General features: G+C 52.6%; 8 protein-coding genes across 8 annotated transcripts; 6 read left to right on the forward strand and 2 right to left on the reverse strand.

The window, feature by feature from the left end:
* Positions 1-89: 89 nt before the first annotated feature.
* Positions 90-371, reverse strand: B0H18DRAFT_1120780 (uncharacterized protein; the record flags this gene model as incomplete). Its single annotated transcript, XM_048034205.1, has 2 exons — positions 90-191; positions 249-371. The coding sequence occupies 2 exons, from the start codon at positions 369-371 to the stop codon at positions 90-92; spliced, it is 225 nt and encodes a 74-aa protein (XP_047891466.1).
* A 681-nt stretch (positions 372-1052) lies between these two features.
* B0H18DRAFT_1017004 (short-chain dehydrogenase/reductase SDR) lies at positions 1053-2442 on the forward strand. Its single transcript, XM_048029294.1, has 6 exons — positions 1053-1359; positions 1421-1612; positions 1671-1693; positions 1753-2050; positions 2116-2278; positions 2331-2442. The coding sequence occupies exons 1-6, from the start codon at positions 1317-1319 to the stop codon at positions 2362-2364; spliced, it is 753 nt and encodes a 250-aa protein (XP_047891467.1). The 5' UTR covers positions 1053-1316; the 3' UTR covers positions 2365-2442.
* Positions 2443-4075, reverse strand: B0H18DRAFT_1017010 (Alpha/Beta hydrolase protein; the record flags this gene model as incomplete). The annotated part of the gene is made up of 5 exons (XM_048029295.1): positions 2443-2880; positions 2936-2988; positions 3041-3613; positions 3723-3796; positions 3855-4075. 5 exons carry the CDS (start codon positions 4073-4075, stop codon positions 2503-2505), a joined length of 1299 nt encoding a protein of 432 aa, XP_047891468.1. The 3' UTR covers positions 2443-2502.
* B0H18DRAFT_1017022 (anion exchanging protein) lies at positions 4051-6904 on the forward strand. The gene is made up of 9 exons (XM_048029296.1): positions 4051-4430; positions 4474-4706; positions 4814-5094; positions 5146-5203; positions 5230-5629; positions 5679-5772; positions 5814-6177; positions 6241-6428; positions 6478-6904. The coding sequence occupies exons 1-9, from the start codon at positions 4401-4403 to the stop codon at positions 6678-6680; spliced, it is 1851 nt and encodes a 616-aa protein (XP_047891469.1). The 5' UTR covers positions 4051-4400; the 3' UTR covers positions 6681-6904.
* A 555-nt stretch (positions 6905-7459) lies between these two features.
* B0H18DRAFT_1183669 (histidine phosphatase superfamily) lies at positions 7460-9299 on the forward strand (the record flags this gene model as incomplete). Its single annotated transcript, XM_048035994.1, has 8 exons — positions 7460-7579; positions 7645-7918; positions 7975-8030; positions 8082-8210; positions 8279-8284; positions 8333-8480; positions 8536-8700; positions 8755-9299. The coding sequence occupies 8 exons, from the start codon at positions 7460-7462 to the stop codon at positions 9297-9299; spliced, it is 1443 nt and encodes a 480-aa protein (XP_047891470.1).
* A 514-nt stretch (positions 9300-9813) lies between these two features.
* Positions 9814-12335, forward strand: B0H18DRAFT_506015 (histidine phosphatase superfamily). Its single transcript, XM_048038356.1, has 9 exons — positions 9814-10354; positions 10423-10693; positions 10745-10800; positions 10866-10994; positions 11051-11056; positions 11113-11260; positions 11313-11477; positions 11531-12021; positions 12076-12335. The coding sequence occupies exons 1-9, from the start codon at positions 10280-10282 to the stop codon at positions 12097-12099; spliced, it is 1365 nt and encodes a 454-aa protein (XP_047891471.1). The 5' UTR covers positions 9814-10279; the 3' UTR covers positions 12100-12335.
* Positions 12336-12890: 555 nt separating this feature from the next.
* Positions 12891-20171, forward strand: B0H18DRAFT_1017039 (uncharacterized protein). The gene is made up of 36 exons (XM_048029297.1): positions 12891-13111; positions 13172-13532; positions 13589-13849; positions 13904-14080; positions 14132-14202; positions 14437-14551; positions 14609-14743; positions 14764-14827; positions 14879-14942; positions 14996-15092; positions 15150-15316; positions 15506-15507; positions 15626-15688; positions 15747-15787; positions 15840-16107; positions 16157-16266; positions 16320-16368; positions 16417-16478; positions 16623-16682; positions 16732-16824; positions 16881-17148; positions 17204-17372; positions 17421-17564; positions 17617-17678; positions 17731-17970; positions 18025-18127; positions 18181-18299; positions 18354-18417; positions 18536-18665; positions 18721-18784; positions 18843-18865; positions 18919-19044; positions 19092-19338; positions 19460-19572; positions 19635-19658; positions 19711-20171. The coding sequence occupies exons 1-36, from the start codon at positions 13041-13043 to the stop codon at positions 19828-19830; spliced, it is 4347 nt and encodes a 1448-aa protein (XP_047891472.1). The 5' UTR covers positions 12891-13040; the 3' UTR covers positions 19831-20171.
* Positions 20172-21910: 1739 nt separating this feature from the next.
* B0H18DRAFT_1105531 (major facilitator superfamily domain-containing protein) lies at positions 21911-24612 on the forward strand (the record flags this gene model as incomplete). The annotated part of the gene is made up of 13 exons (XM_048032656.1): positions 21911-22332; positions 22380-22446; positions 22495-22628; positions 22676-22782; positions 22842-22931; positions 22997-23142; positions 23180-23461; positions 23515-23628; positions 23685-23776; positions 23839-23970; positions 24032-24163; positions 24226-24294; positions 24523-24612. Coding segments are annotated over exons 1-13 (1626 nt in total), but the record flags the coding sequence as incomplete, so codon positions are not given.
* Between the last annotated feature and the right edge of the window lie 223 nt (positions 24613-24835).

Consider the following 24835-nt stretch of genomic DNA (forward strand, 5'->3'; position numbering starts at 1 on the left):
TCGACCTGGTGTGCACGCCTTTGTGGTGGACGATGGCACAAGGCTCAGACAAAGAGCAACTGCAATGGTCCCATTTTCTGATAAATGGATCACTGTGGAGGCATCCTCGGGCTCCGGCTGTATGAAAGGGCTCCAGGGGAGTCGATGAAGTCGATGCTTTCAACGCTATCGGCACTGTCTGTACTCGACCGCTATGAGAGCCGACCAATGAGTTGGCATAACCATTTGAGCGGGTATCATCGACTTACCGGCGAGTGTGAAGAGAAGTCCTGCAGTGGGACGTCCATCGTCTCCTCCTTCTGCTCAGGCGGAACCATGGGGGTATTCAACAAGACGTGGAAGGTCGTGAACCATGAAGTCGAGGATGTCATGATCGTGGAGGATGGTCGTAAAGTGGGTCGTAAATGGGCTCAGAGTGGTAGTGAGCAAGTGGTGAAAGGGGGTTTTGGACGGCGGGCGTGCGATAACCACTTTCGCGTGGCGACGAGTGCTTGTCTTATACTCACCTGGACTCGGAGGCTGGAGGGCGGCTCGCAGACGCACATGGAGCGGAAGCCGAGTCGAGGCGGCCGAAAACGCGCTCGGACGCGCCCGATGACATCAGCAACACGGTCTCGTGACCCATAGCCTTATTAGGATTCCCCCTCCTGGGACCTGCAGACCTGCGCAAGTTACGATGCGTGCGGACAAAGAGCTTAGCGGAGATGCCTTACTGTCGATCTGCATATTCTGTACAAATATTTTTTTTTGGTCGTGAGTACGAGTGATGGTACGAAACATCTTGGCCCGGGCGGTCTCTGGGCTAGCGTACCATTGAAGTGCATCTTGAACCTCCTCACAGCGGCGCATTCTGCTCTCGGTCAGAATCGCTCCAGAGTATTGCCACCAATAATAATTCTTAGAAGTCCCTGGCATCAAACACCGAAACTTGTAAGTAATTCGAGTCGGAACCCGTCGACTGAGGATGAGGGACAGTTAGGCCGACTTCTCCCCGAGAGGTTCGGCGATTGTGATGTCTCAGGCTGCCCTTTGATACAGCCAGGATACAGCCTCGGTAGAGCGGTGGTAATGGGACTGATAGGAATATCTAAAGGCATCACTGAAAACTTTGGAGGAGTCGTTTCGCATCCTCGTTTGGAACTACATGGACCATGGGGCATACCGTGGGAGCCTAGCCCAACGCTTTCAGCGGCCTTCCGAGCGTTTGCCAGTGCCAACTGGAGGGATATAAGAGGGCACCTGAAAGGCATCGTAGTGCGCAAGATACAACCATCATTCCAGCAACTCGTGTGTTCAAACGTCGAACATAACACAATATGACGAACTCGAGAGTAGCCATTATCACAGGCGCTTCCTCCGGTACGTGTACTTTCACTCTAGGTACTCCCCACATCCGTCATACGCAAGCGATCTCATCTAGGTATCGGACGGAGTAGCGCGATCGCACTGTCGAAAGCAGGATGGTCAATCGCGCTCTATGCGAGGCGGCTGGAGAACTTGCAGGAGACGCAGACGATGTGCGCCAATCCGAACCAGATCCTCGTCGTCCAGGGCGATGTCATGGACGAGGAAAGCGTGAAGAGCCTGTTCCGCAAAACAGTGGAGCGTTTCGGTAAGTCCAGCTCGTGTGTCACGTATTTGCCTGGACATCGCCGCTCATGAACGCATAGGCCGTCTGGATATCCTCTTCAACGTAAGCGTCCCCGCACTCACACTCGGAGCATCCGACAATGACGTCTTTCACATCGATAGAATGCAGGCATCAGCGCACCCGCCGTGCCCATCGAGGAGCTTTCCCTCGAGAAGTTCCAGCAAGTGACGAACATCAACCTCGTCGGGACCTTCCTCTGCACGCGCGAAGCCATCAGGATCTTCAAAGCGCAGACACCCCAGGGCGGGCGCATCATCAACAACGGGTCCATCTCGGCGTACACGCCCCGCCCGAACTCAGCGCCGTATACGGCGACGAAGCATGCCGTGCTGGGCATGACGAAGTCGACGCTGTTGGACGGGAGGAAATTCAACATCACTTGCACGCAGATCGATATCGGTGCGTCGCCGAGAACTGTGTGTGGAGCAGGTGGGAACGCAGCTGACGAGACTGTCTGTGTGTAGGCAATGCTGCAACGAGCATGGCGAACGGCCACGCCGCTGGGATCTTGCAAGCCAACGGCGAGGTCGCAGCTGAACAAATGATGGACGTGCAGCATGTTGGCGATACTGTCGCGTACATCGCTGGGTTGCCCTTGGACGTCACCATGCTCACTGTAAACATCATGTAAGTCGAGATACACGTCTTTTTTGCGACGCACTGACACTGGGCATCATAGGGCAACGCGCATGCCGTTCGTTGGAAGGGGATAAGTGTTGCTATCGTTATCGAGGCCAGCATAGCAGTCGCACTTAGTCTGAATGCGCGGATGGTCAAACAGGGATAATAAATAGTGTATTCTCCGAGTGCAGTGCAGGGGCAGATCTAGAGTTGAGAGCTGTTAGACCGCCTCACGCGTGCACGCCCAATTTGAATGTCGACGCGATAATATCCTGCACACCCTCCTGCAAACCAACCTTGCTATGTGCCCCCCATTTGGTCTCCACGTACACCACCGTCCCGAACGTCCCGTCGAACTGCTCAATCGTGCCGAGGGCGGGCACGTCGACCTTACGCACGAGGGCGGTACGCGCCTCCTTGCGCTTCTGTTGTGCTTCCATGAAAGCCTGGAAGTGCTCGTGCGAGACGGGCGCGCCGGGCATGTCGGGGAGAGGGAAGTCGGCAGGCAGGAGAGGGTCTAGCAATTTGTCTACGAGAGTTCTGGCATGCGAGTGTGGGATGTCCATATCGTCCGTCGAGTGTGCGATCAGCGTGGGCACGTTGAATTCCTGTGGAACCAGCATTGAGCTCTGTGGCACACTATATCAGTGTGACTCTACTTACGTGGATGACAGATAGTGTGTCGTACAACTCGCTGGCCAGTCTCTTTACAATTTCTGGATGGATACGTCAGTCACTGTCTGAACACAACGTCAGCGTGATGCTTACTGCGTCCCAGCGCGAAACTCTGCAACGGCTGCAGCAGAGGGAATCCCCATATCTCATAGGTCTCTAGCAGTATCGAAAGACTTGAGAACGGCGCAAGGAGCACTACACCCCTTGGTTTGACGCCCTCGCGCGCCAGACGCGACGCTAGCTTGCCAGTAACACCCGTCCCGAGGCTGTGCCCAAGTACCAGCACATCCTCCGGCTTCGCCCCATGGTCCATGAGCCAGTCCCAGGCGGCGTAAGAGTCGAGCTTGATGCCATCTTCGAATGGCGACCCTTCGCTGTTGCCAAAGCCACGGTAGTCGATTGCGAAGATGTTTGCATTGAGGCGCGCTGTCCAGGCGAGGTAGTGCTGGATGCGCCAGGTGGTACAGCGAGAGCCGGCTGAGCCGTGAAAGTAGAGGATGGTTGGACGGGATTTGATCGCGTCTTCTATGGTCGCGATAGATGGTTGTGAGAGCGGCTCTGGTGAGGATACACGAAGAATCTGGTAGTAAGGATCGGCAAGCATGAACCATGCCCCAAGGGTGACATTGTCGGAGGTATGGACCTTCAGGTCGAGTGTCTTGCCAGCTGTGCAACAAGATCAATGTGAGCTTCATCAATCGTGAATATACACAGAGTAGTATCACTGCACGTGTACCACATCAACCTTCGGTGACACTCAAGGGAGAGTACTCACGCGCAAGACCATATTTCTCCGGGACGTCGAATGTTCGATGCCATGGCTCAGTGATCCAATGCTCATAGGCCACACTATTGGGTGCCAGCAGCTGAACTTCGGTGCTGGCCTCGGACGAGCTGGTGGACTTACTGCCTCTGGATAAAGGGAACCGAAAGCAGAGCAATCACGGCAGCATAGATCACAGTGACGAAGAGCAAAGCTTGTGCGCTCGAGCTAAGAAGCCCTTGTTGGGAGAGCTTCTCTTGTGCGTCCCCATGAGTCTGTCGTCGCGGCCGTTCGCTGAGTATGAAGGTGTAATAAACGCCCATTATCTCGACAATTCGGATGATCCGAATTCCATAATCGGCCATTGTGGCTGCGAAATAAATGTTGCGTCTTGACTTTGACCGACTGAGGCAGGCTGCTCACTCAAGTATTCACGGATTACGGTTGAGTCGGAGTCATCCCTGATACAGATGCTCTGAGCGACCTTGGGGCAGCGAGGTGTGTGGGCACAGCGAGAATAGGTGAGCACCTGATTTGCCGACGGCTCATGCAACGCTCACTGGTCCCAACTTGAACCTGGTCCCCGTAGATCACCCAACCCACCAACAACTTGTATTCGGTCTGCACATTGGATATACCTGTTTGGCTTGTCTTCCCAGCTGTGGCTAGGGCTACATCTAGACTTGAAGGATGACAGGAAAATCCGGTGCGCAACAAGCCGTTGGAGACTTAGAAGGGCAGGCCAATCTGGAGACGTGGCCAGGTCGGAAAGGGACATGCACAAAACTCGACGCCTGTCTCACGATCACCATCCGCTACTTTACGACTAAACGAATCCAATACGTCCAACGACCTCCCACGATGGATACGACGCCTCTGGATAGGCTCTGGCATGATTTGCGATGTTCGTGCCAGAGCCCCGTACTACATCAGTGATTGGACAGACGCATGGAACTACCGTGTCATCCCTGCCATTGTTCTCATATTCTTTGCCAAGTGAGTTCTCTCTCCGTGTGCCTTGAGGCCGGCGCGGCTAGGGTGGATGATACAGGTATCCCTCCGCGCTGACTTCAGTGGTTCAAATACTAATAATCCAAGTGTAGTGTCCTGCCAGGCATCGCATTCTCGCTAGATCTCATAGAAACTACCAATCAGTATGGCGTCTCGGAGGTTCTCTTGTCATCCTTCATGGCCGCCTTCATATTCTCCGTGTTCGGGGCGCAGCCGCTCTGCATCGCAGGCGTAACCGGTCCGATTACTGTACTCAACAAGACGATCTACAACATCATTGAGCGGCAGCCCGATGCACCCGACTACCTCCAATTCGTTGGGTGGGTGTATCTATGGGGCGCCATACTGCATTGGATCACAGCGGCATTGAACTGTGAGGATACTGCAGTCTTCTCGTCCGTCTTCAGGTATTGAGGTCCTCCAGGTTGCAATTTCCTGCGCTATGTCACCCTCTTCCCATGCGACACCTTCGGGTTCTACGTGTCATGGGTCTATCTGCAATACGGAGTGCAGGTCATCACAAGGGAATTTCCCCAGAATCATCTTCGCCCTCGGGTTCATCTACCCTCGATGGTGCCTTTGTAGGCGTCATCCTGGCCTTGCTGATGCTCGTGACATCATTTCTCTTCCGGTCTTTGTCACAGTCAGCTTACTTCCATCGGCATGTCCGTCGCTTCCTCGCCGACTATGGAATGCCCATATCATTGGTTGCTGCATCGGCAATGGCCTACTGGGGTCGGTTCAACGCTGCAAACCCAAGCACGCTTCCTACCAGCAAAGCCTTCCAGCCTGCCAATGGAAGAGAGTGGCTCGTGCGATTTTGGCAGTTGGACGGCAAGTGGGTAGGAATCGCCTTCCCCTTTGGCTTCGTTCTCTGGGTCCTGTTCTTCTTCGATCATAACGTATCGGTAGGTGCATCGCCCTTGTATGACTACGCGTAATACTTATTCGTCGTAGTCTCTCATGGCCCAGGGCACAGCTTTTCCTCTACGCAAACCCCCAGGGTTCCATTACGACTTCTTCCTCCTTGGTATCACGACGTTCATCGCGGGTCTACTTGGCTTGCCGCTCCCAATGGGCTCATCCCGCAAGCACCGATCCATACTACGTCGCTGCTCATCATGGGATATCCAGAAAAAAAGGAAGTCGATGAGGCGCACGATGACGGGAGACCCCCAGAGCGGCGGACGCAAGAGAAACGCCGTTCATCCGATCACAACGAAGCGGAGCTGCAGCCCGTACGTACCCGCCACTCGTTTCTCGAGCCGGAATTAGAGCCCGATCCCACGCAAGTCCGGGATGGCGAGGGCGACGCACGCAGGCACGAAGTCCCTATCGCGGTGGTCGAACAACGCGTGTCGAACCTCGCCCAGGGCGCGCTGTGCCTTGTCCTGCTGACACGTCCATTCCTGCACGTCCTCCATCTGATTCCGCGCGGTGTATTGGCGGGCCTTTTGTAAGTCACGCTGACTGATCCCCCTTGTGCGATGTAGGACGGTTGAATCCCATTCGTTGACAGCTGGTATATGGGCCTGGACGCGCTGCAAGGTAATGGGATCACGCAGCGCCTCCTGTACTTCTTCCGGGACAAGGCTCTCACTCCGGCGGACGAGCCTTTGCGCAAGGTTCGCAAGTCGCGAATCCTGCTGTTCGTCGCCGTGCAGTTGGCAGGCTTCGGCGCGACGTTCGCTGTTACGCAGACCATTGGTGGGTTTCATGTTGCTTTCTGTTACCCGCGATGCTCACGGAGGTGTAGCGGCGATTGGTTTCCCCATCATCATCATGCTGCTGATTCCGTTGCGCACGTTGGTCATTCCTCGCCTTCCATTCACCGAGGAGGAATTGGCTATCCTGGACGGGCCTACGGCATCACCATTCGTGAGTGATGATATACAACGCCTACGCTCGACATCTGTGCCTGACGTCTTGTGTAGACCATGGCTTCTGTGGGAGGCGTAAGATGATGTGTAGAAAAGCAAGCAATATACGCCTTGCAATGAATGCATTTCACGGGTCGCCGTTGTGACGTCTGGGCGTTCGTTATGACTGCAGCGATGAGCTGGACCGAGTATGAAGTTTAACCCATTAGCGCTTACTTGAATGTGAGCGCGCATGGATCCCCCAGATGCGATGGCATGTATGTCCGTGTGTTGTCTGTGGATCTTGAAACGGATACACCTCTTCATCGAAGTGAGAGACCGTGCGGATCGACTTCGTCAGACTGAGGCAAGCGTTTCATTGAAGCATGCATGCTGCGCGCTGAATATCATCACAGACAGTCGTGCCACCCGGATGTATAGTCTTCCTGATTGACATGAAAACAGGAAGCGCGAGTTTGGGCGCGATGTTTGGACATTCCGGCGTCCGAGACACTCCCGAACTTGACATCGGACAGCGCGGTTGAGCCACACATTCATGGCCCGTTGTTTGGTCCGTGGGGAACCCTACAATGTATGTTTCATTGTGTCTCCATTATAATGAGTCATTTGGGCGGAGACATGTTCCGGTTTGGTGGGGTGCTGTCTCATCCGCGCAACGGATTGCTCTTTACTAATGAGCAGACGCGTACGTTTACGTTTGACAGATGATGGAGGACAACATTTCTGACATGGGAAGGCACGGTAATGCTCAAAGTGTGCAAGAGGTGTCCTGAGTCACGTCCGAGATGCATATAAAGTCGCGTCGTACTTCGGAATGTACCCTCGTGCACTGCCCCCGGTGTGTTGTACATTGCTGCGATGTCCGATAGCACCGTCATCGGCATTGTCCTCATCGCCCGCCATGGCGACCGGTACGAGAACTTCCAGAATCCAGATACGTTTGCTGTGTCGCAGACGGCCATTACACCACTGGGAGAGGTACGTCAAGTGTCGTATGATGGCAACCCTTTAACCTTCCGCTAACTCGTTTATGTTCGTCCCAGCAACAAGAATGGCAGCTTGGCAATTTCCTACGCTCTGTGTACCTCGACCCGACCTCGCCATCATATATCGAGGGCATCTCACCCTCCACCTCTGTTTTCAACAGCAGCCAGGTAGCGGTGTATGCCGACAATGACTTTCCGGACGATACCGTCATTTTGGACAGCGCTGTAGCTCTCACGCAGGGCCTCTGGCCGCCGACTGCTCTACAGAAGATCACGTTGGCCAATGGCACGACTATCACTAACCCACTCGGAGGATATCAGTATGTACCAGGTTAGTCAGGTGCTGTCGTCCTCGTAGTATGTTGCTGACTGCTTATGGTGCGCTAGTCAACGGAATCAACCCTGACAAAGATGTTTCTCTCGAGGGGACAACGGACTGCACAGTACATCCCATCTGCTCTGGTAATTGACCAGCCTGACCCATTGCCTCCAAGACTTTTCTCAATCGCGCCCAAGTCCTGTACAATTCGACGTTGTTCCAAGAGGTGTCTGCAGATGTCTCCGCCTTCTTCGCCGCGCTTCCGCCCTATGTCGGAGGCCGTCCCATTGAACTGCAGAATTCGGTACGCAACATCACCAACGTGTTCCATCTACTGCTGTTCACTAATCCTACGTCACTGCCGGTTCATAGTGGAATGTAAGTGCTTGCCTCAATCTCCATCATCCTTGACCTCATGCATTGCAGATATTCGATTACATGAATGTACAAGACGTTCACAATGCAACCTATGCGTCTACCGTCCCAGAAACACTGCTGGAGCAGGCGCGAGCCCTCGCCAATTGGGAGCAATATCAGGTATTCAGTGACCCTTCGTTCAATGGCATCGGCAACAGTAAGTATTGCATCATCAAGCACTGAGTCCCGGTGTGGTTGACATACGCTACCAGTTGCTTTCCAAGCCATGATTCCTGGCATCATCGCCGCGTTCAACGATATCACATACCCGTCCAGTGGTCTCAAGCTGACTTACTATGCCATCAACTACAAGCCTTTCCTCAGCATGTTCAACATGACCGGTGTCGTTGCAGATGGCTCGCTTCCCGAGGCATTCGGTCTGTTCACAAGCCAATCATAGTAGATCGACTCAACCTGACGGTATTAATTAGTGAACTATGCCTCCGCGGTCGTATTCGAAGTTCGCACGTCCGCATCATCTCCAGAGCCCTTCCTCCGCTTCCAGTTCAAGAACGGCACCGATGACACCGAACTGCATTCGTACCCATTGGCCTTCGCAGGATGGGACGGCACGACCTCGGGCACCGATGTTCCTCTGTCGACATTCATATCGGCCTTCCAGCCTGCCGGGATCAACACGACTCTTGAGTGGTGCAACGCTTGTGGCCAAACGACAGAACGCGGGTGCGATGTCGCCTTGGCTGCTGCTAGTGCCGGTGTTACGGCATCGGCCCTTGTCGCTCGGGAAGGAATGGGCGCATACTCTGTCGAACACCCTGTGCATGCGTGTAATCGTACTGGGTCATTCAGTACTGGCATGTGGTGCGGTGCGCTAAGCGCGGTCATAGTACTCATGGTCATAATCACCGGGTTGATGGTAAGGTGGAAGCGCGGGAAGAGCTCGAAGGCTGCTGTCAGCCCTTTGTTCGGCATGCAACCTTATCATTATGTAGACGAGAAGACGATGCATATATGAAACGTATGTTAAGCCTTGGTTCGGGTTCAAGTCTAGATGTGATTTACATAATTGCCTTTCGTCAGTTATGTACTTCCATGGCATTAATTTCAAGCTGCCACAAATCTCACTGTGACAGTTGGCAACTGAAGACCCAATAAGGGACCCGGTCTTTCAGGCACGACTAGGACCCAGCTTCAGGCTGAGGCCTGAGGAATGAACAAGAGATAAAGCAGCTGCGAAATCTATCCCCTTGGGTACTATGTCCAGCCATTGCATCAACCATAACGAATGTAGGTAGATTCACACTGAATAGTAACAACGCGTATGAAGGTAAGGACAGTTCCGACGCGACATCAAAGTCGTCAGTACGCACAGTCGCGCACATGCTTACAGTACTTATAGAGGCGGCAACTGAAGCCGCCTCGATCATTGAGTTAGTCTCGGAAATTTTAATTCAAAATCAGCGGTGAGCGCTTAGATCAAGGAGGATCTATCAACTGACATTTTTGACCGATTAGATGGGAACCAGCATGGATCGTCCTCACCACCACATGCTCGGGCTGCCAGCTGTGCCCCTGCCTTCTTACTCTCGAACTCAATCTACTTTCCCAGAATGTCAATCTTGCCCCTGTGCACCCGAATTAGATCTATGGTCCTACCGCATTGCAGCAATCGGCCCTCCGTGCGGTTGTCAATCTTTCGGAGGAAGCCAGTCGGAAGGAGAGCGGCTGAGTTCATGCGACGAAAAGGCCTCAGGCTAACCGGTTGGGGCCGAAAATACACAGGCTTGTCTAGAACCATGTTCAGGGTGTTGAATCGCGAGTCCGTCGGCCCGCCGGAGCCTGTGTCTCGAATGTATTTGAGGACCGAGCTATCTTATCCAGCTGATCTGCAGCTTGCCTCCGTTCCCCGAGGCAGTCAGCAGCGCTCGCACACTAGCACCATGGCAAGTAGTAGCAGCGCGGACGATGTGATTGGGGTCGTCATCATGGCCAGACATGGTGATCGAAGGGGCTACTACCAATCCCCCGACACCTAACCGCTTCGGACACGACCATTACGCCGTTGGGGAGGTACGCATACGATTCGGTTCTACTTTATGCGGTCAATTTGATGCTAACACTATTTCGATGCCCTCTAGCAAGAGGAATGGCAGCTCGGTGCTCTGCTCCGGTCGATGTATTTGAACGAGTCGTCCTCGTCGTACATTCAGGGCATCGCACCAGCCACCTCCGCGTTCAATCTGAGCCAGGTGCAAGTCTATGCGGACAACAGCGGAGAAGGCTCTGTCATCATGGATAGCGCCGCCGCGCTGGTCCAAGGACTTTGGCAGGCCACGGATCTGCAAAACACGACCCTCGCTAACGGCTCGACGATCATCAGTCCTCTCGGGGGCTACCAATACGTGCCTAGTGAGATACACCCATGGTTGCTATTCGGGCCGAGCTGACTGGCTTGTGCAGTTAACTCAGTGAATCCAGACGGGGACATAACCTTGGACGGAACGACGGACTGTACCGTCCGTGGGCCTCTTGTGTATGAGAACCTCGACAATCTGTCTGACTCATTTGATACCACTGCTAGGCATTCAACACGCACACAACGACGGTCTACAACTCCTCTATTTTCCAAGCGAAGACAGACCAAGCCTCTGAATTCTTCTCTGAGTTGTCGCCATATGTCGGAGGTCGGTCTCTAAAGCTTAGTAACATGGTAAGTGCACGCATTGGCCGACCGGAGGCTTGCCACACTGACTCATATGATATCAGTGGAACGTAAGTTACCAGCTTCCAGTTCATCTCAGGAGGTAACGCCGAACGCACTTTACTAGATCTATGACTACATGAACGTCCAGTCCATCCACAACGCGACATTCGCGGCCTCCCTGCCAACGGGATTTCTTGCCCACGCGCGTGACCTTGTCGACTGGCAACAATACCAGGTATTCACGGACCCGACCTTCGACGGCATCGGTAACAGTAAGTGGCGCAGTAGTTATGTTCGATGTATCCCATCTAACTATGGCCATAGTGGCGTTCCGCACAATGCTCCCGGGCATCCTGGACTCATTCGAGCAGTTCCAAAACGCGTCGACAGGCTTGAAGCTGAGCTACTACGCCATTTCGTACAAGCCCTTCCTTGGCCTCTTCAACATGACCGGCATCGTCAACGACGGCCAAGCCCCGCAGGCGATTGGTACGCACCTGCTTGGACGCTTGCTCCTTGACACTAACCAATCCCGGGCCCAGTCGACTATGCTGGCACGACGGTCTTCGAGCTTCGCCAGCCGTCAAACAGCTCCGAGCCTACCGTACGCCTGATGTTCAAGAACGGGACGTCCGCTACGGAGTACTCCCCCATGACGATGAATTTTGCGGGCTGGGACGGCGCACAGAGCGGCACGGACGTCCCGCTGTCGACATTCATGAGCGCATTCGCGCCCGCGGCTGTGAACAACACGCTCGAGTGGTGCCAGGTCTGCGGAACAACGGACGAGCGTGGGTGCGCGGTCGCACTGGCAGCGGCTGCGGACACGGCGGGCTCGGGCGGACATGAGAGGATTAGCAGGGTGGGAGCGGGCTTCTTGGGCGCTGGACTGACGGCGGCGGTGTTCTTGATGGCGCTGGGCGTACTGGTCTTCCTCGGTGTTTTGACTCTCGGTGGGAGGAGATGGAGCAGGAGGATCTCATCGTCTAAGGAGAAGATCAGGGGTACTGGTGACGTCGAGCTTCACTCGGAGGTGAGTCTCAATGATCGCGTTTCATGTAAACTCTTGCTCAGACCCTGGTACCAGTCGAACTCTATGTCCAAGGCCTAATGGAGACTCAAAACGACTCTTGTGATGTGACAGTGCTAGTCTGACGTTTTGAGGACGTCCACGTTGCTTTGTATTTGTAAAGTGTCCGACGTGTATCCCGACGACTGCAGCCTGTCACACCGCGAAGGAAACCACAGGTTACGATTGCGTGACGATGTGGAATATTGTGTCAGTTAACCTGTTGGGTTCAATCGTTCAATATCGATATGCCAGAAAGCAAGGACGTGTCAAAGACGAGTAAAAGTCTGCTAGTGTGAAGGAAAACTGACAGGCAGGGCTCGTACGACGTACTAATAGGTCGTCATGTGACCGCGACAAGGCTACGTGTCTATCGGACGCCAGACTGGCGCTTAGGCTCGTTTGGACCTCGTCCTGATCTGCGGTCGCACACTGGCCAACAGACGTGGCCAGTCGGTCCACGAACACAGCAACGTGCGCCAGAACACGGTGTTTCGGCCTAGGATGGGGTTGCCTTCCCGGCAACTTCCCGGTTCCGGGTGGTAATATGATACTGGTGACGAATTACTTCTGAAACTTGCCACCGGGGACTTGCCGGGGACGACTCACTACACGTCTTTAAAGAGTCTTAGCGCGAAGCTTACGAGTGATATAGGCGTACTTGACAGCAATTTCGATTTGTCTCTGTGATCCGTCGGCCTATGCTTCCTCGGGTCCTCGGGATGTGTATCATCAGCGCTGGATGATATGATGGGAACTTGAAGAAGTCATTTTGCCACGTAGCCTCTAACATGAACTCTAGATATACAGCGTACCAGGTGCTGCTGCGCGCAGCACTCTGCGGCATCCTGCTGATTGCGCAGTGTGTGCAACGTGTCTAAACGCCTACCATTCATTTCGTGGGGACTCAGAAGTCTCTCCCCCACTGTCAACCTCATTGACGATACTCTCCTGGACGCCCTCGACGACATTCCTGAGACAGGATGTCACTGCCGTCACAAGTCGTACTGGCGGACGTGCGCGAGAGTGCTGCGTCGCAGCAAGGACAGCTCTCGTAAGTACACCATTTCCTCCGGCAGCGTATATTGACCTACAGGCTGATCAACGACTGGAGACCCGCGTTTTCGACCCTTAGCATTCCCGTAGTGGCCGCGGGATTCTCGGTCTTTGTTCTGGCTGTGCAACTCGTCTTCCGCTCAACGCGCATGAAGGTCTTCGCCGCGGAAAATGGCTTCCCTTCTCCGATCGACGATGAGGGTCTGAGGAACGTCGACTATCCGTCGAAGTTGTCGCGATTTGTAGCCAAGCGTCGTGGAAGCACAATATTCGCGTTCAACTGTTCTCGGTCCCTGTTTTGTCTAGCCCTCCTTTGCATCTCCATTCTCACTTTCAGCGGGTCTTCGTCAGAACGACCTGAGCAGGACAGTCTTCAACTCACGCCCCAGTTGGCCTATCTCGGGCTTTCAGTGGTATACGTAGGTCACTTCACAAAGGTTCGAAGCAACGCATCATGTCTTAATTTCTGATATAGCTATACACCTCGGTCCTTTCTCTGACGGCCGCATTTACGACGTCAGCGTCAAGCCTCTGGACCGCGCATACCAGCCTTGTCCTCATCCCGACCTGGGGCATATACATGTACCGGGACGTGTTCCCACTGACGACGTATACACTCTCACCGATGGACGCAGCCGAAAGCGGATGGCTCTGGGTCAAAATACTGTTACTGACTTACACCGCTGTGATCGTCCCGTTGATCATTCCCCGACCGTACACACCGGTCGATCTGAAGGTTCGGTCAACTTATGAAAATGGAGATCATGATCCCACTGAACCCTATCAACAGCACCCGGCACCCAAACCATCTCCAGAACAGACGGCGTCTCTACTGTCTTTGCTGCTCTATAGCTGGTTAGATCAGACGGTCGTGGACGCATATCACGCAGACCACCTCAAGCTGGACCAACTCCCGCCATTGGGAGACTATGACGATGCCCAAGTGCTGACTATACAGAGCTTTCCTGTGCGTAACCCACTGTCAAGCAACTGATTCGCTCACAGCTTTTCGGATCAGGAACTGAGCCCATTTCTGCTCAAAAACAAAGATAGACACATATTCTGGGGCTTTGTCAAGATCTTCCGTAAGTAATGCTCCATTCCACTTAACTGATCCATCTCATTGTCCTTCTAGGTATCGATCTCTTCGTCATGTCTAATTTGTTGATCTTCAATGTGGGCAATCCTCTGTGGATCATAGCGCGTACTAACTTCAGTAGACATTTTTCCAATTCGCCAACCCTCTGAGCATCAAGAACCTGCTTAGGTGCCTTTTATTGGCGCTTTCGAGTTTGCACTACTCATTTCCACACACTTCGACAGCTTTATCGAGAATGATGGCGACGGCGCACTGGTACATCCATGGGTCTGGGTTGTCTGGCTCTTCCTCGGACCGGCATTCGAGACCGTGAGCATATCTTTCTACTACCTTTACTCGGTAAGCATCGTCGTCGGTAGTCTGAAACACGAGTATGCTCATGGCGGCAACTCTTAGATGCGCCTGCTGGTTCGCATGGAAGCAATTATCACGCAACTCGTCTTTGAACATGCCCTTCGTATGCGTGTGACGGTAGAGACAGGCGACAATTCAGCTCGGGAAGGCGCGAAGAGCGAGGGCAAGAAGCGAGGGGTAAGAACGTGCAGGGGAAGGTCAATAACTTGATCACCTCAGATCTAAACGCACTTGGTTTTGGAAGGGAAATCTTGGCTCCAAGTACGTGCAATCCGCAAACGTTTCGTCTAGTCCTGACAATGTGTTCTCCAGTACTGAAGATACCGGTGGTGGTGTCAGGCTGCGTGTTCTTCCTGTATACCCTGCTTGGTTGGAGGTTGGTGTTCTTCGCGTATTGTATATGCGACCGACCTAACGCGTAACATTCAGTGCCCTAGCTGGCATGGCGGTGGTCATACTTCTTCTGCCGATGCCCGGAGCGCTTGCTTCGCGAATTCGGAAGGTACAGACCGAGAAGATGAAGAAGGTATGTTCCCTGACACCTCGAAGTGTTCATATGACATATGTGGTGCTCCAACACTAGACGGACGCCCGCGTGCAGACCGTCACAGAAACCATGAACGTCATACGCATGATCAAGCTGTTCGGCTGGGAACCTCGAGTCATGCAACAGCTCACTGAAAAACGGGACGATGAACTGGAACTGATCAAGAAGAGTAAGATGCTGGAGTTGATAAACGGCAATATCAAGTGAGCTCTCGTGTTGTTGCGCGTCTCCCCAAAGTCTGATTGGAACAGTTATATCATCCCATTGTTGACGATGATTGTAACGTTCATGACTTACGTGCGTGTATCTGCGATGATATTACTTCGATGGGCTATTGAGTCTGCTGTCGTAGACGATGGTGATGAAGCAAGAGCTGACAGGTGTGTCAATAGCGGTACAGATCATTCAGGCCTTATACTCACGTCGTGGTAGCATCCCGAGTCTTTTCGTCCATGACTGGTAAGTGTAAGTTCAGTGTTCTTCTGGTTATTGTCTGACGGGCCCTATGGTAGTTTTTACCATGTTCAGCCGCGAACTCCGCCAGAGCTTTAATTACATCCCGTTGATGATGAGAGGTGCGTGCAATCTCACAGATATATACATTCACTGCCCAACGTTTGTCCATTGATATAGCCAAGGTCGCTCTGAACCGAGTGAACGACTTCTTACATCAGGTGTGTTGCAGATCAGTTGCTGTCGCGGTCCTGGCTCACGTGACGGTGATAGACCGAATTAATCGACGAGTTCTCTGAGCCCGCCGACTCTCTGACCGGTGCTACCCTGTTCAACATACCTTTGAGCGCCGACACGATTGGTTTCAGGGATGCATCCTTTACATGGGCGAAGGACAGTGACCTCCCCCCTACACCGGGGAGTGGGATGCGTGCATTCAAGCTGCGCGTTGGAGGCGAGCTGTTGTTCAAGAATGGGCGCATCAACCTCATTGTCGGTCCAACTGGTTGCGGGAAAACCTCGATGTTGATGGCGCTGCTAGGTAGGGTCATAAACATATTGCGTGACACTTCTCCCAACACCGATTATAGGCGAGATGCACTACATACCAGACAGTCCACATTCGTTCTACCAGATTCCACGCGCAGGCGGTGTCGCGTACGCTGCTCAAGAATCATGGGTACAGAACGAGACTATCCGAGTAGGTCATTCGGTTACTTGTCACAAACCCATACTAAACGCATTCACTGAAAGGACAACATTCTCTTCGGTACTCCTTACGATCGGGAACGATACGGGAAGGGTGCGTTCATGCTCATCCTACTGCGCTCTATTACTGACAGGCTTGCAGTAATTGACCAGTGCGGCCTGCGCCGCGATCTCGAACTATTTGCCGCTGGTGACCTGACGGAGGTCGGCGAGAAAGGCATCACATTGAGGTACGAAAGGCTTCTTATACCGTGCAGATTCAACGTTCTGACAGGAACCTACAGCGGTGGTCAGAAAGTAATCCACATTTTAGTCACATGCGCCTTATGCTAACTTATGGTCGTCTAGGCACGTATCACGCTTGCTCGTGCTGTATATTCACCAGCAGAGATATTGCTGTTGGACGATGTAAATTTTACTCCCAAACATCACACCGTTTTATTGACGTCTTGGCCAGGTCCTGGCTGCACTTGATGTGCACACAGCTCGATGGATCATCAACAAATGCTTCAAGGGTGACCTCGTTCGTGGAAGGACTGTCCTCCTTGTTGTACGTGGTGCTTGTCAGAGATTACAAACAATCGGCGTTGAAACCAGAATCATCAGACTCACAACATAGCAATGACGAAGGGCCTAGCCGAGTTCGTTGTCGCTCTCGGGCTGAACGGCAGTATCTCGAGTCAAGGGACCTTGTCGAATGCCTTGGAACATGATAGCAAGCTAGCGGCTGAGGTCGCTGAGGAACAAGCTCTCATTGACAAGACGAAAGAGAACATGAATGAAACTCGACCGGACGAGAATGCCAATGTGAAGTCAGCAGGGAAGCTAGTGGTGGAAGAGGAAGTAGCCGTTGGACACGTAGGCTGGTCAGCTAGTGAGTGTATTCATTTTGATCACTTTCACCGATGTCGTAATTGCAAGCACAACAGTGAAGGTTTACCTGTCCAGTCTTGGCGGAAGGCGGCCGTGGCTGTTTTGGTCTTCGTTCATCGGTATCTTGGCTGTTTCGCAGTCTCTGGAAAACTTTCAAGTCTGGTTCCTTGGATACTGGGCACGCCAGTACGAAGTTCGCGATCCATGGGACGTCGACGCACCTTAGTAAGTAGTTGTTTCATACTACCCTGAGCATAACTGACACGATGACAGTTATCTCGTGATATATTCTCTGATTCTACTGGCGTCTGCTGCCTTTTACTACATAGCGCAAGCTGTCTACGTGTATGGTACCCTGAGGGGATCGCGGACTGTACACGGATACCTAATCTCTTCGGTGCTCGGGACGACGCTCAGGTATTGTCAGTACGCTGTAGTTGCTCCACAGCTAACGTACTCGAACGCGCAGATGGCTCGATAAAACGCCCACCTCAAGGATGATCGCTAGATGCACTCAGGACATTCAAGCTGGTCAGTGCCATATACACAATTCTGAACCGCTGTTCACCTGCTTCCCCGATAGTCGACATGCCCGTTCCAAGATTTTTAGGAGACATCCTGAACTACTCAATGTCAATTTTGCTCAAAGTAGGCGCGATAGTGGCTATGTCGCCAATATTCTCCGTGCCGGCAGTTCTCGTCGCTGGCGCTGGCGGTTGGGTTGGCCGCGTCTACATGAAGGCTCAGTTGTCTATCAAGCGCGAGAGGAGCAATGCGCAAGCTCCCGTTCTTGGGCACTTCGGCGCTGCCTTCGCAGGTCTTGGTAAGCTCTTTCGAACGTAAGCCAGATATTATCTTGAAATTGATGTCGTTCCAGTATCGATCCGGGCATATGGCGCTCAGGATGCTTTCAGGAGAGAATCGTACAAACGAATTAATCGCTATAGTCGGGTATCTGTTATATTCTGGGGACTCAATCGGTACGTAACTGCATAACAGTGGTACGACTGGCTGCCTAAGCAGGTGTGTATAGCTGGTTGTGCATTCGCATCGATGCACTGGGTGCTACCTTCACTGCTGCTCTTGCAGGGTACTTAGTATACGCCAAATCAGTCACCGCATCAAATACCGGATTCTCGTTGAACATGGCAGGTAGGAGTCTGGAAAATACTTTGTCTGCGGGTCATTGATGTCGTGTAAGTACAGTCGGTTTCAGCGGCATGATTCTATGGTGGGTGAGGATGTTGAACGAGCTTGAGGTCAACGGTGCGTGGTCGTTCCATGTTTCTCATGCCGTTGAAAAGTTCGCCTCTCATGACAAGTGTTACAAACAGGAAATAGGTAATTAAAATATCTATGGTCAAAAACCTGGTGTTGACGCGGTTTAGTCTGGAGAGAATCAAGCAATATGTAGAAATTGAGCAAGAGCCCAAGCCCACCACTACTGGCGTTCCTCCCGCATACTGGCCTGCGAGCGGTAACCTCAAAGTCGAGAACCTGTCGGCGAGATACTCCCCTGTGTGTGCTCTGATAACAGCTCGATCATGCGTCGTGTTCATTTCGCAACTTATAGGATGGTCCAAGAGTGTTAAACGATATATCCTTCGAGGTCAAATCAGGTGAACGCATAGGCATTGGTGGGTATCTTTCGTACTCTACCCGCATGCAGTTATGACTCCTAACCCTTCTAATCAGTCGGTCGCACTGGGAGTGGGAAGGTCGGTCACTAAGAATTGTTGGACTGTTGTCTTATGGCTGACATATCCTGAAGAGCTCTTTGACGTTGTCTTTGCTTCGATGCATCCTCACAGAAGGCAAGGTATACTACGACGGCATTGCTACAGATAGCATCAACCTCGACGCGCTGCGGTTAAACATCACCATCATACCACAAATTGTACGTCAAACATGTTCTCAAACCTCCCAACCCTCATTCTTTCATAGCCTGAGCTACTGAGCGGAACTCTGCGGCAAAATCTGGACCCATTCCAACAACATGATGATGCTGTCCTCAATGACGCTCTCCGCTCCGCAGGGCTGTTCTCCTTGCAGAGTGAGCTCGAGGAGGGCAAGATCACGTTGGACACTCCGATTGCAAGTGGAGGATGTAACCTGTCCGTCGGTCAGCGACAAATTCTAGCGCTAGCGAGAGCCATAGTTCGCCAAAGCAAGCTTCTGATCTTGGATGAAGGTCCGTTCTCTTTGCTGTACAAGATGACGAGCATGAAATGACCAAATCACGGTAGCTACATCCGCTATCGGTGAGCTGCCTCTCATTGGTCAAACGAGGCCTACTGATTGGACTCGCCCAGACTATGCTACTGATGCTGTCATCCAAGCCTCTCTGAGAAGAGAATTGAAGAACGGTGTCACCGTTCTCACCGTCGCCCATCGGCTGCACACTATCATGGACGCTGACAAGATCGTGAGTCCTGACGTAAAGTACAAAGCTGGTATTGATCCTCACGCGTGCTATCTCGTTCGTAGATGGTCTTGGACGCGGGTCGAATCGTGAGTCGCACCCTTTTATGAAGAAAGAGGTGCCACGCTTATAATCTTATAGGTTGAGTTCGGCAAGCCTAACGAGCTGCTCATGGAAGAGAAGGGTATGCTTCGTGCACTGGTCGATGAAAGCGGGGACAAAGAAACCTTGTGTGCCATGGCCCGGGAAGCTTCTGCTTGAGACTTTGAATCGTGTATATATGAGAGGGTGAACTCTCGTGTGTCCCACCCCCTATCGCCTCTTTAAGATCTAACTATAGACGGGTCTATTTATTGCATAGCACGTCAATTCTTTCCTCTATCTGAGCTTCCCAGGGCGAGAAGGAACGGTCATGCGAGGGAGATTTTGGATTCCTAGTACATCGGCCTTTCATGGTGTGAGCTCGAAAACTACCCAGTCCTACTCAGACGTTAACACCGCGGATGTGCGCATGCATGATCACCTTGTGCCGCAGCTTCCGTAGCTCTACAGCGCCCGCTTACTTCTAATCGACTCGGATAAACGGCAATATACTCGCGAACATCATTAGATACTCTACCCGCACCATAGACGGAGGATCAGATGGCATGGTTGGTGGGTTACGTAGTAGAGACAAGCCAGCTCGAGGCCGACACGCTGACGAACGGGTGGAACGAGCTGTAGAGAGGCCTTGAGCGAGTGTCACAGTCACAGGACGCTCTGTCAATCATAGCTGCAATGAGCATGCAGATCTCGGCGCTCAGTCGCGCATGAGGGTGACATGTTGACATCCATGATCAACAATACTATGGCTTCGCGACTTCTCTTAATGGATTCAATGAACTAGGCGAACCGGTACCGGCTACAAGTGAATGGAAGGCTGAGCACATTCTGAACTCTTCTTGAAACTACGTCCACAAAAGTCTTCGCTACAAAGTGCAGCATGTGGTCTCCGCTGGCATGAGACGTCATAAATAGCAGCGGGTACCAAATTCCAATCCGCCGTTCCAGTATGGATCGTGACACAATGGAAGAGATAAGCAAGTCAGGGTCGTTACTGACCGAGGACGGCCACTAGTTGGTTTAGTTTAGTGGCAAAGAGATAGACGGCTCACGGCGTTATCAGAGTCTCATTTGTTGAGGCCTATGTCAGAAGTCTGGATCACGATGCGGGCACTCGTAAGTACTCCCGATGCATGCCGACGTCTTGGGTCTAGGCATCACAGCACTGTTTAGTAGAGCACATGGGTCCAGGCAAAATGTGCGGGAAAAAGTCTTCGAACGAGGCCGTGAGGAAAACGTGTCGGGGGCATTCTTACCGTGCTCAAATTAGCTTCTTGTACGGCGCCCATGTCGACATTAGGCTAAGACAGCGAGCCCTCGACGGCGATTGCTCCAGACCGTCTATGGGACACTACTACGCAAACTTCGGCTTCAGCGTAACTGACCACTGCGTTAAGCTTCAGTTACCTGATAGCAGGATATCGCCACGTAGCTTGAGTATGCTCGCGGCGTGTCACGGAATATATATTTTTGCTGGAGATGCATGCATGTTCATAAGACACCGACAACGACGTCGTGCGCCTAGCACTCACCTGAGCCGCTGAATTGCAGAAAATGAAGCCAAGGCCTCGCATAACACGAGGCTTCGCTCGTCTAGACCCGCGAGAGCTCGAGTGGACAAGAAGTTGAAGAACGAACTGTCGATTCGATGGAGTGACCCAGGAAGCAACTTGCCTGATTTGGGCTAGTGTGCCACCTGCCTACCACGTGTTTGTACGACACTCTGCTTTGAGCGCCTCTCTGACTTCGTTCTAACGATCACTGAGAAAGCTGCAGTCGCTGCCGGTACCGGTGAGTTCTCGAGACGAATCCAAGGGGCTTCATTAATTCGGCATCATAGGACAAGCCACCAATGCGTGCAGCAGGTGCACCTCTGCAGGGTAGCCGATGTAGGCATTCCCGCTACGTACAGCTGCCCTGGAGAACACACTGGCAGTAGTCGGTTTGCCTGTACAGTATCGCGGGTTGTACTCGGAGTTAAACTCTATCATCGACGACCATCCCCACTTGGCATCTTACTTCGTCCGTCTTGTGACACATAGGAAGCTCTTGTCGCGGTAATTCAGTGTTGCCTCTGCATGGGACGTTGGGGAGCAGTCAAGAACACGACGGTTTACGTAACGGCCAGAATGCCTAACGTAACGTTTATTAAACACCCATGCAATGAACTAGTGCAACGCTACCCGCGTAGAGAATTGTCCCGTCGGGTACCCATGGTGCCCCCACGCTTTTGCCGCTGCGCCCGGTGGAGAGCACTGAGGTTTCCAGAATCTGAAGCTCGCCTGCTGGTTGGCCGGGGTCACTGACCTTCTCCTCGCTGACGTTTCACCCTGTCCAGGCCTGGTGCTGGTGAACGGTCGGTCTCAACGCGCGAAGGGAATGGTCGGTCGAAACTCGCGTATATAACGACCAGATGGAAAGCGCATCTATTCCATCTCTACCGGTCCACACACCCGTCTCAACGCACTCGAGAGCTCACAACTACACTGCATGGCGACTATTGAGAGGCAAGAATCGGTCATACAAACCATTCAGATCCGCGCCATCCCCTTGGCCCCGGAGGATCTGAAGGCTCTTCCCAAGCCCGAACCCCTACAGAAGCTCGACATTGAGCATGCGGTCGTCCAGGACGACCCTCGAGAGTGGTCGAACACTCGCAAGGCAAGTCATATATGACTTGCTACACACTGATACTCACCGGGACATAGTATACCGTGGTAGTCATCATTTGTGCCGCTGCCATGATTGCAGGCTTGGGCGGTAACCTCTACAACCGTGAGTTTGACACATGCGAGAACGAACATTCTTACTGATATCATTCAGCTGCCATCGCCGAGGTTGAGGCTGACTTGCATGCCTCGAGCGAACAAGTCAGCTTGACTGTCTCGCTGTTTATCCTCATACAAGGCGGGTTTCCTGTGTTCTGGAGTGCTATCAGTGAAATCCACGGACGGAAGGTAGCCATCACGATGACCGAATTGTTAAGTGTCTAACGATGTGGCAGGTGGTTTATCTAGTTTCCATATCATTATGCACGGTGGGATGCATCGTAGAAGCCCTCTCAAAAAGCATCGACGTGCTCATTGGAATGCGATGCCTACAAGCAGCGGGGTACGTTATTTATTGACACGTCGGAAAGAACTCGTTCAACTGAATTGTGGTTCCACAAGGGCAAGTGCGGTCGTGACCATTGGCGCAGCGACTTTGGCGGATCTGTATGAGCCAGCAGAACGAGGAACTATGATGGGAATTTACTTGTGGTGAGTACCCATAGGGCCGCTACGTAGCATTGCCTCCTCACTCAGATGCCCTTGACCGTCGTCAGCGCTCCACTCCTCGGTCCCTCTCTTGGACCAATCATCGGCGGCATACTTGCTCAGGTTTTCAACTGGCGCGCGACGTTCTGGTTCCTGGTCATCTTCACAGGTCTCTGTATCATTCCCTTCGTGTGGTTCAGGGACACGTTTCGTCGTGAGCGCAGCTTGACGTACCAGGCAGCGTTGCAGAGGATTCCAGGGCGAGAGACTCGGAGAGCGGAGTTTCCAAGGACACACTGCAGAGCACCCTTGCCGCCCCGAGTCCTCTGACGACATACACGCGGAGGTGAAGAGCGAGTGTAGCTCCGTGGAAACCAAGATCGGCGACGTGGATCTGGAAGCCCATGTTCCGAAGCTTGGCGATGGATCGACACCCAAGAAATTGAAGCTGTCGCTCAGAGACGTCAACCCGGTGGGACCCATGATTCAAGTCCTACGGCACCCCAACAACGTTGTTATCATTATTGCTTCAGGTGAGCTTCGCGTTGTTCGTGACTTACCGGGTGATTACTCATACGAGAGGCAGCATTATTGTTCGCTTTCGAGTATAGCATACTGTACACTGCATCATTAACGCTTGCCGACGAATACCATTACGACTCCCTGAAGATTGGTTTGGTTCTTCTCTCTTTTGGCTTCGGTCAGTCCATCTAGCTGAACCTATGCGTCTCCTTGGCTGACGCATTATGTCTATAGGTGCGCTTCTCGGAAGCATCCTCGGAGGACGCTACTCCGATTATGTCCTTGTGAAGATGAGACAAAGCCATGACGGCAAGAGCTCTCCTGAAGTACGTCTCGTGTATCGGCACGATGTTGCGCGGTGACTAACGCTATTGGACACATCGGACAGATGCGCCTCAAAGCACGATGTATCCCATGCTCTTCCTTCCAGCCTCGATCGTTGCCTACGGTTGGGTGTGTGAGGACATGTGCACGAATCTGCCGTGTGTGTGTTTCTATTCCTGTCCGGCTTCCTCATGATGTAAGTCTCCGCCGTTTGGCCAACCGATCACACGCAGTCTCGATTGACACCTTCTTCTCAGCACCATCTACTCGAGCACGTTAGCCTATATGTCGACGCGAATACTGGGCGATCGTCTTCGGCGGTTGCAACGAACAGCTGTGCACGAGGTCTGTCTGGCTTCGTCGCCGCGGAAATCGCCGTCCCCTTGCAGGTCAGTCTACTCCAGCTACGTTAACCTTACATCTCATCCGCCATACTGCATTTGTTATGCAGGATGCTCTCGGCGACGGAGGACTGTATACCCTGTGGGGTGGCTTGGTTGTATTGGCAGAACTGCTGATAGTGCTTGTCTGGTGGAAGGGCAAGCAGTGGCGTGAACATTCCAACGCCTGAAAACCGGCTCGCCGCGGCGGCAGAAATCGAGACTTAAGATGTTGCGTACTGTATAGAATCGCTATGGGCGAGACTAGACTATGTATCCGTATCATCGTCATATTCGGTTACTGCGTAGTGCTCAGGATAGCATCCTGTAATTTACTGTATGTATCATATCATGCGTTCTATTTGCAGAGCTGTCAAATCAAAACCCATATATCTTCCTTCTTCGACATACTTGCGGGGTTCAGCAGAGCGACCTCGCTAGAGACTAAGTTCAATAGAGTAGCTCGCATGATAGCATTCATCGGGTTTACTCGGCGAGTTCAAACATAGCAACACGTCAGACTGTTTCCCGGCGTCATTATAGGCGACTTAATGTCGTGCTGTAGGCATATTGCTTGCCTCAGCCCTCCACTGGTTCGAGCCTACATACTTGCTTACAGTAGTTAACACAGTACTGAAGGATGATTTTGAACCCCGTCCGCCGTCTTGAATGGCAGATGGT

Source organism: Fomitopsis serialis, assembly GCF_022376445.1.
Source record: "Fomitopsis serialis strain Sig1Antser10 chromosome Unknown B0H18scaffold_52, whole genome shotgun sequence".
Classification (NCBI taxonomy): Eukaryota; Fungi; Basidiomycota; class Agaricomycetes; order Polyporales; family Fomitopsidaceae; genus Fomitopsis; species Fomitopsis serialis.

Excerpts from the sequence above, each read along its gene's own strand:
- B0H18DRAFT_1017004 (XM_048029294.1), top strand. The coding sequence starts at position 1,317 with ATGACGAACTCGAGAGTAGCCATTATCACAGGCGCTTCCTCCG. Across the intron at positions 1,613-1,670 it reads CAAAACAGTGGAGCGTTTCG|GCCGTCTGGATATCCTCTTC; the intron begins GTAAGTCCAGCT and ends ATGAACGCATAG. Across the intron at positions 1,694-1,752 it reads GTCTGGATATCCTCTTCAAC|AATGCAGGCATCAGCGCACC; the intron begins GTAAGCGTCCCC and ends TCACATCGATAG.
- B0H18DRAFT_1017022 (XM_048029296.1), top strand. The coding sequence starts at position 4,401 with ATGACAGGAAAATCCGGTGCGCAACAAGCC. Across the intron at positions 5,630-5,678 it reads TCTTCGATCATAACGTATCG|TCTCTCATGGCCCAGGGCAC; the intron begins GTAGGTGCATCG and ends TATTCGTCGTAG. Across the intron at positions 6,178-6,240 it reads GGTGTATTGGCGGGCCTTTT|CTGGTATATGGGCCTGGACG; the intron begins GTAAGTCACGCT and ends ATTCGTTGACAG.
- B0H18DRAFT_506015 (XM_048038356.1), top strand. The coding sequence starts at position 10,280 with ATGGTGATCGAAGGGGCTACTACCAATCCCCCGACACCTAACCGCTTC. Across the intron at positions 10,355-10,422 it reads ACCATTACGCCGTTGGGGAG|CAAGAGGAATGGCAGCTCGG; the intron begins GTACGCATACGA and ends GATGCCCTCTAG. Across the intron at positions 11,261-11,312 it reads CTTCGACGGCATCGGTAACA|TGGCGTTCCGCACAATGCTC; the intron begins GTAAGTGGCGCA and ends CTATGGCCATAG.
- B0H18DRAFT_1017039 (XM_048029297.1), top strand. The coding sequence starts at position 13,041 with ATGTCACTGCCGTCACAAGTCGTACTGGCGGACGTGCGCGAGAGTGCT. Across the intron at positions 14,081-14,131 it reads TGACTATACAGAGCTTTCCT|GAACTGAGCCCATTTCTGCT; the intron begins GTGCGTAACCCA and ends TTTTCGGATCAG. Across the intron at positions 17,971-18,024 it reads CGCTGCCTTCGCAGGTCTTG|TATCGATCCGGGCATATGGC; the intron begins GTAAGCTCTTTC and ends ATGTCGTTCCAG.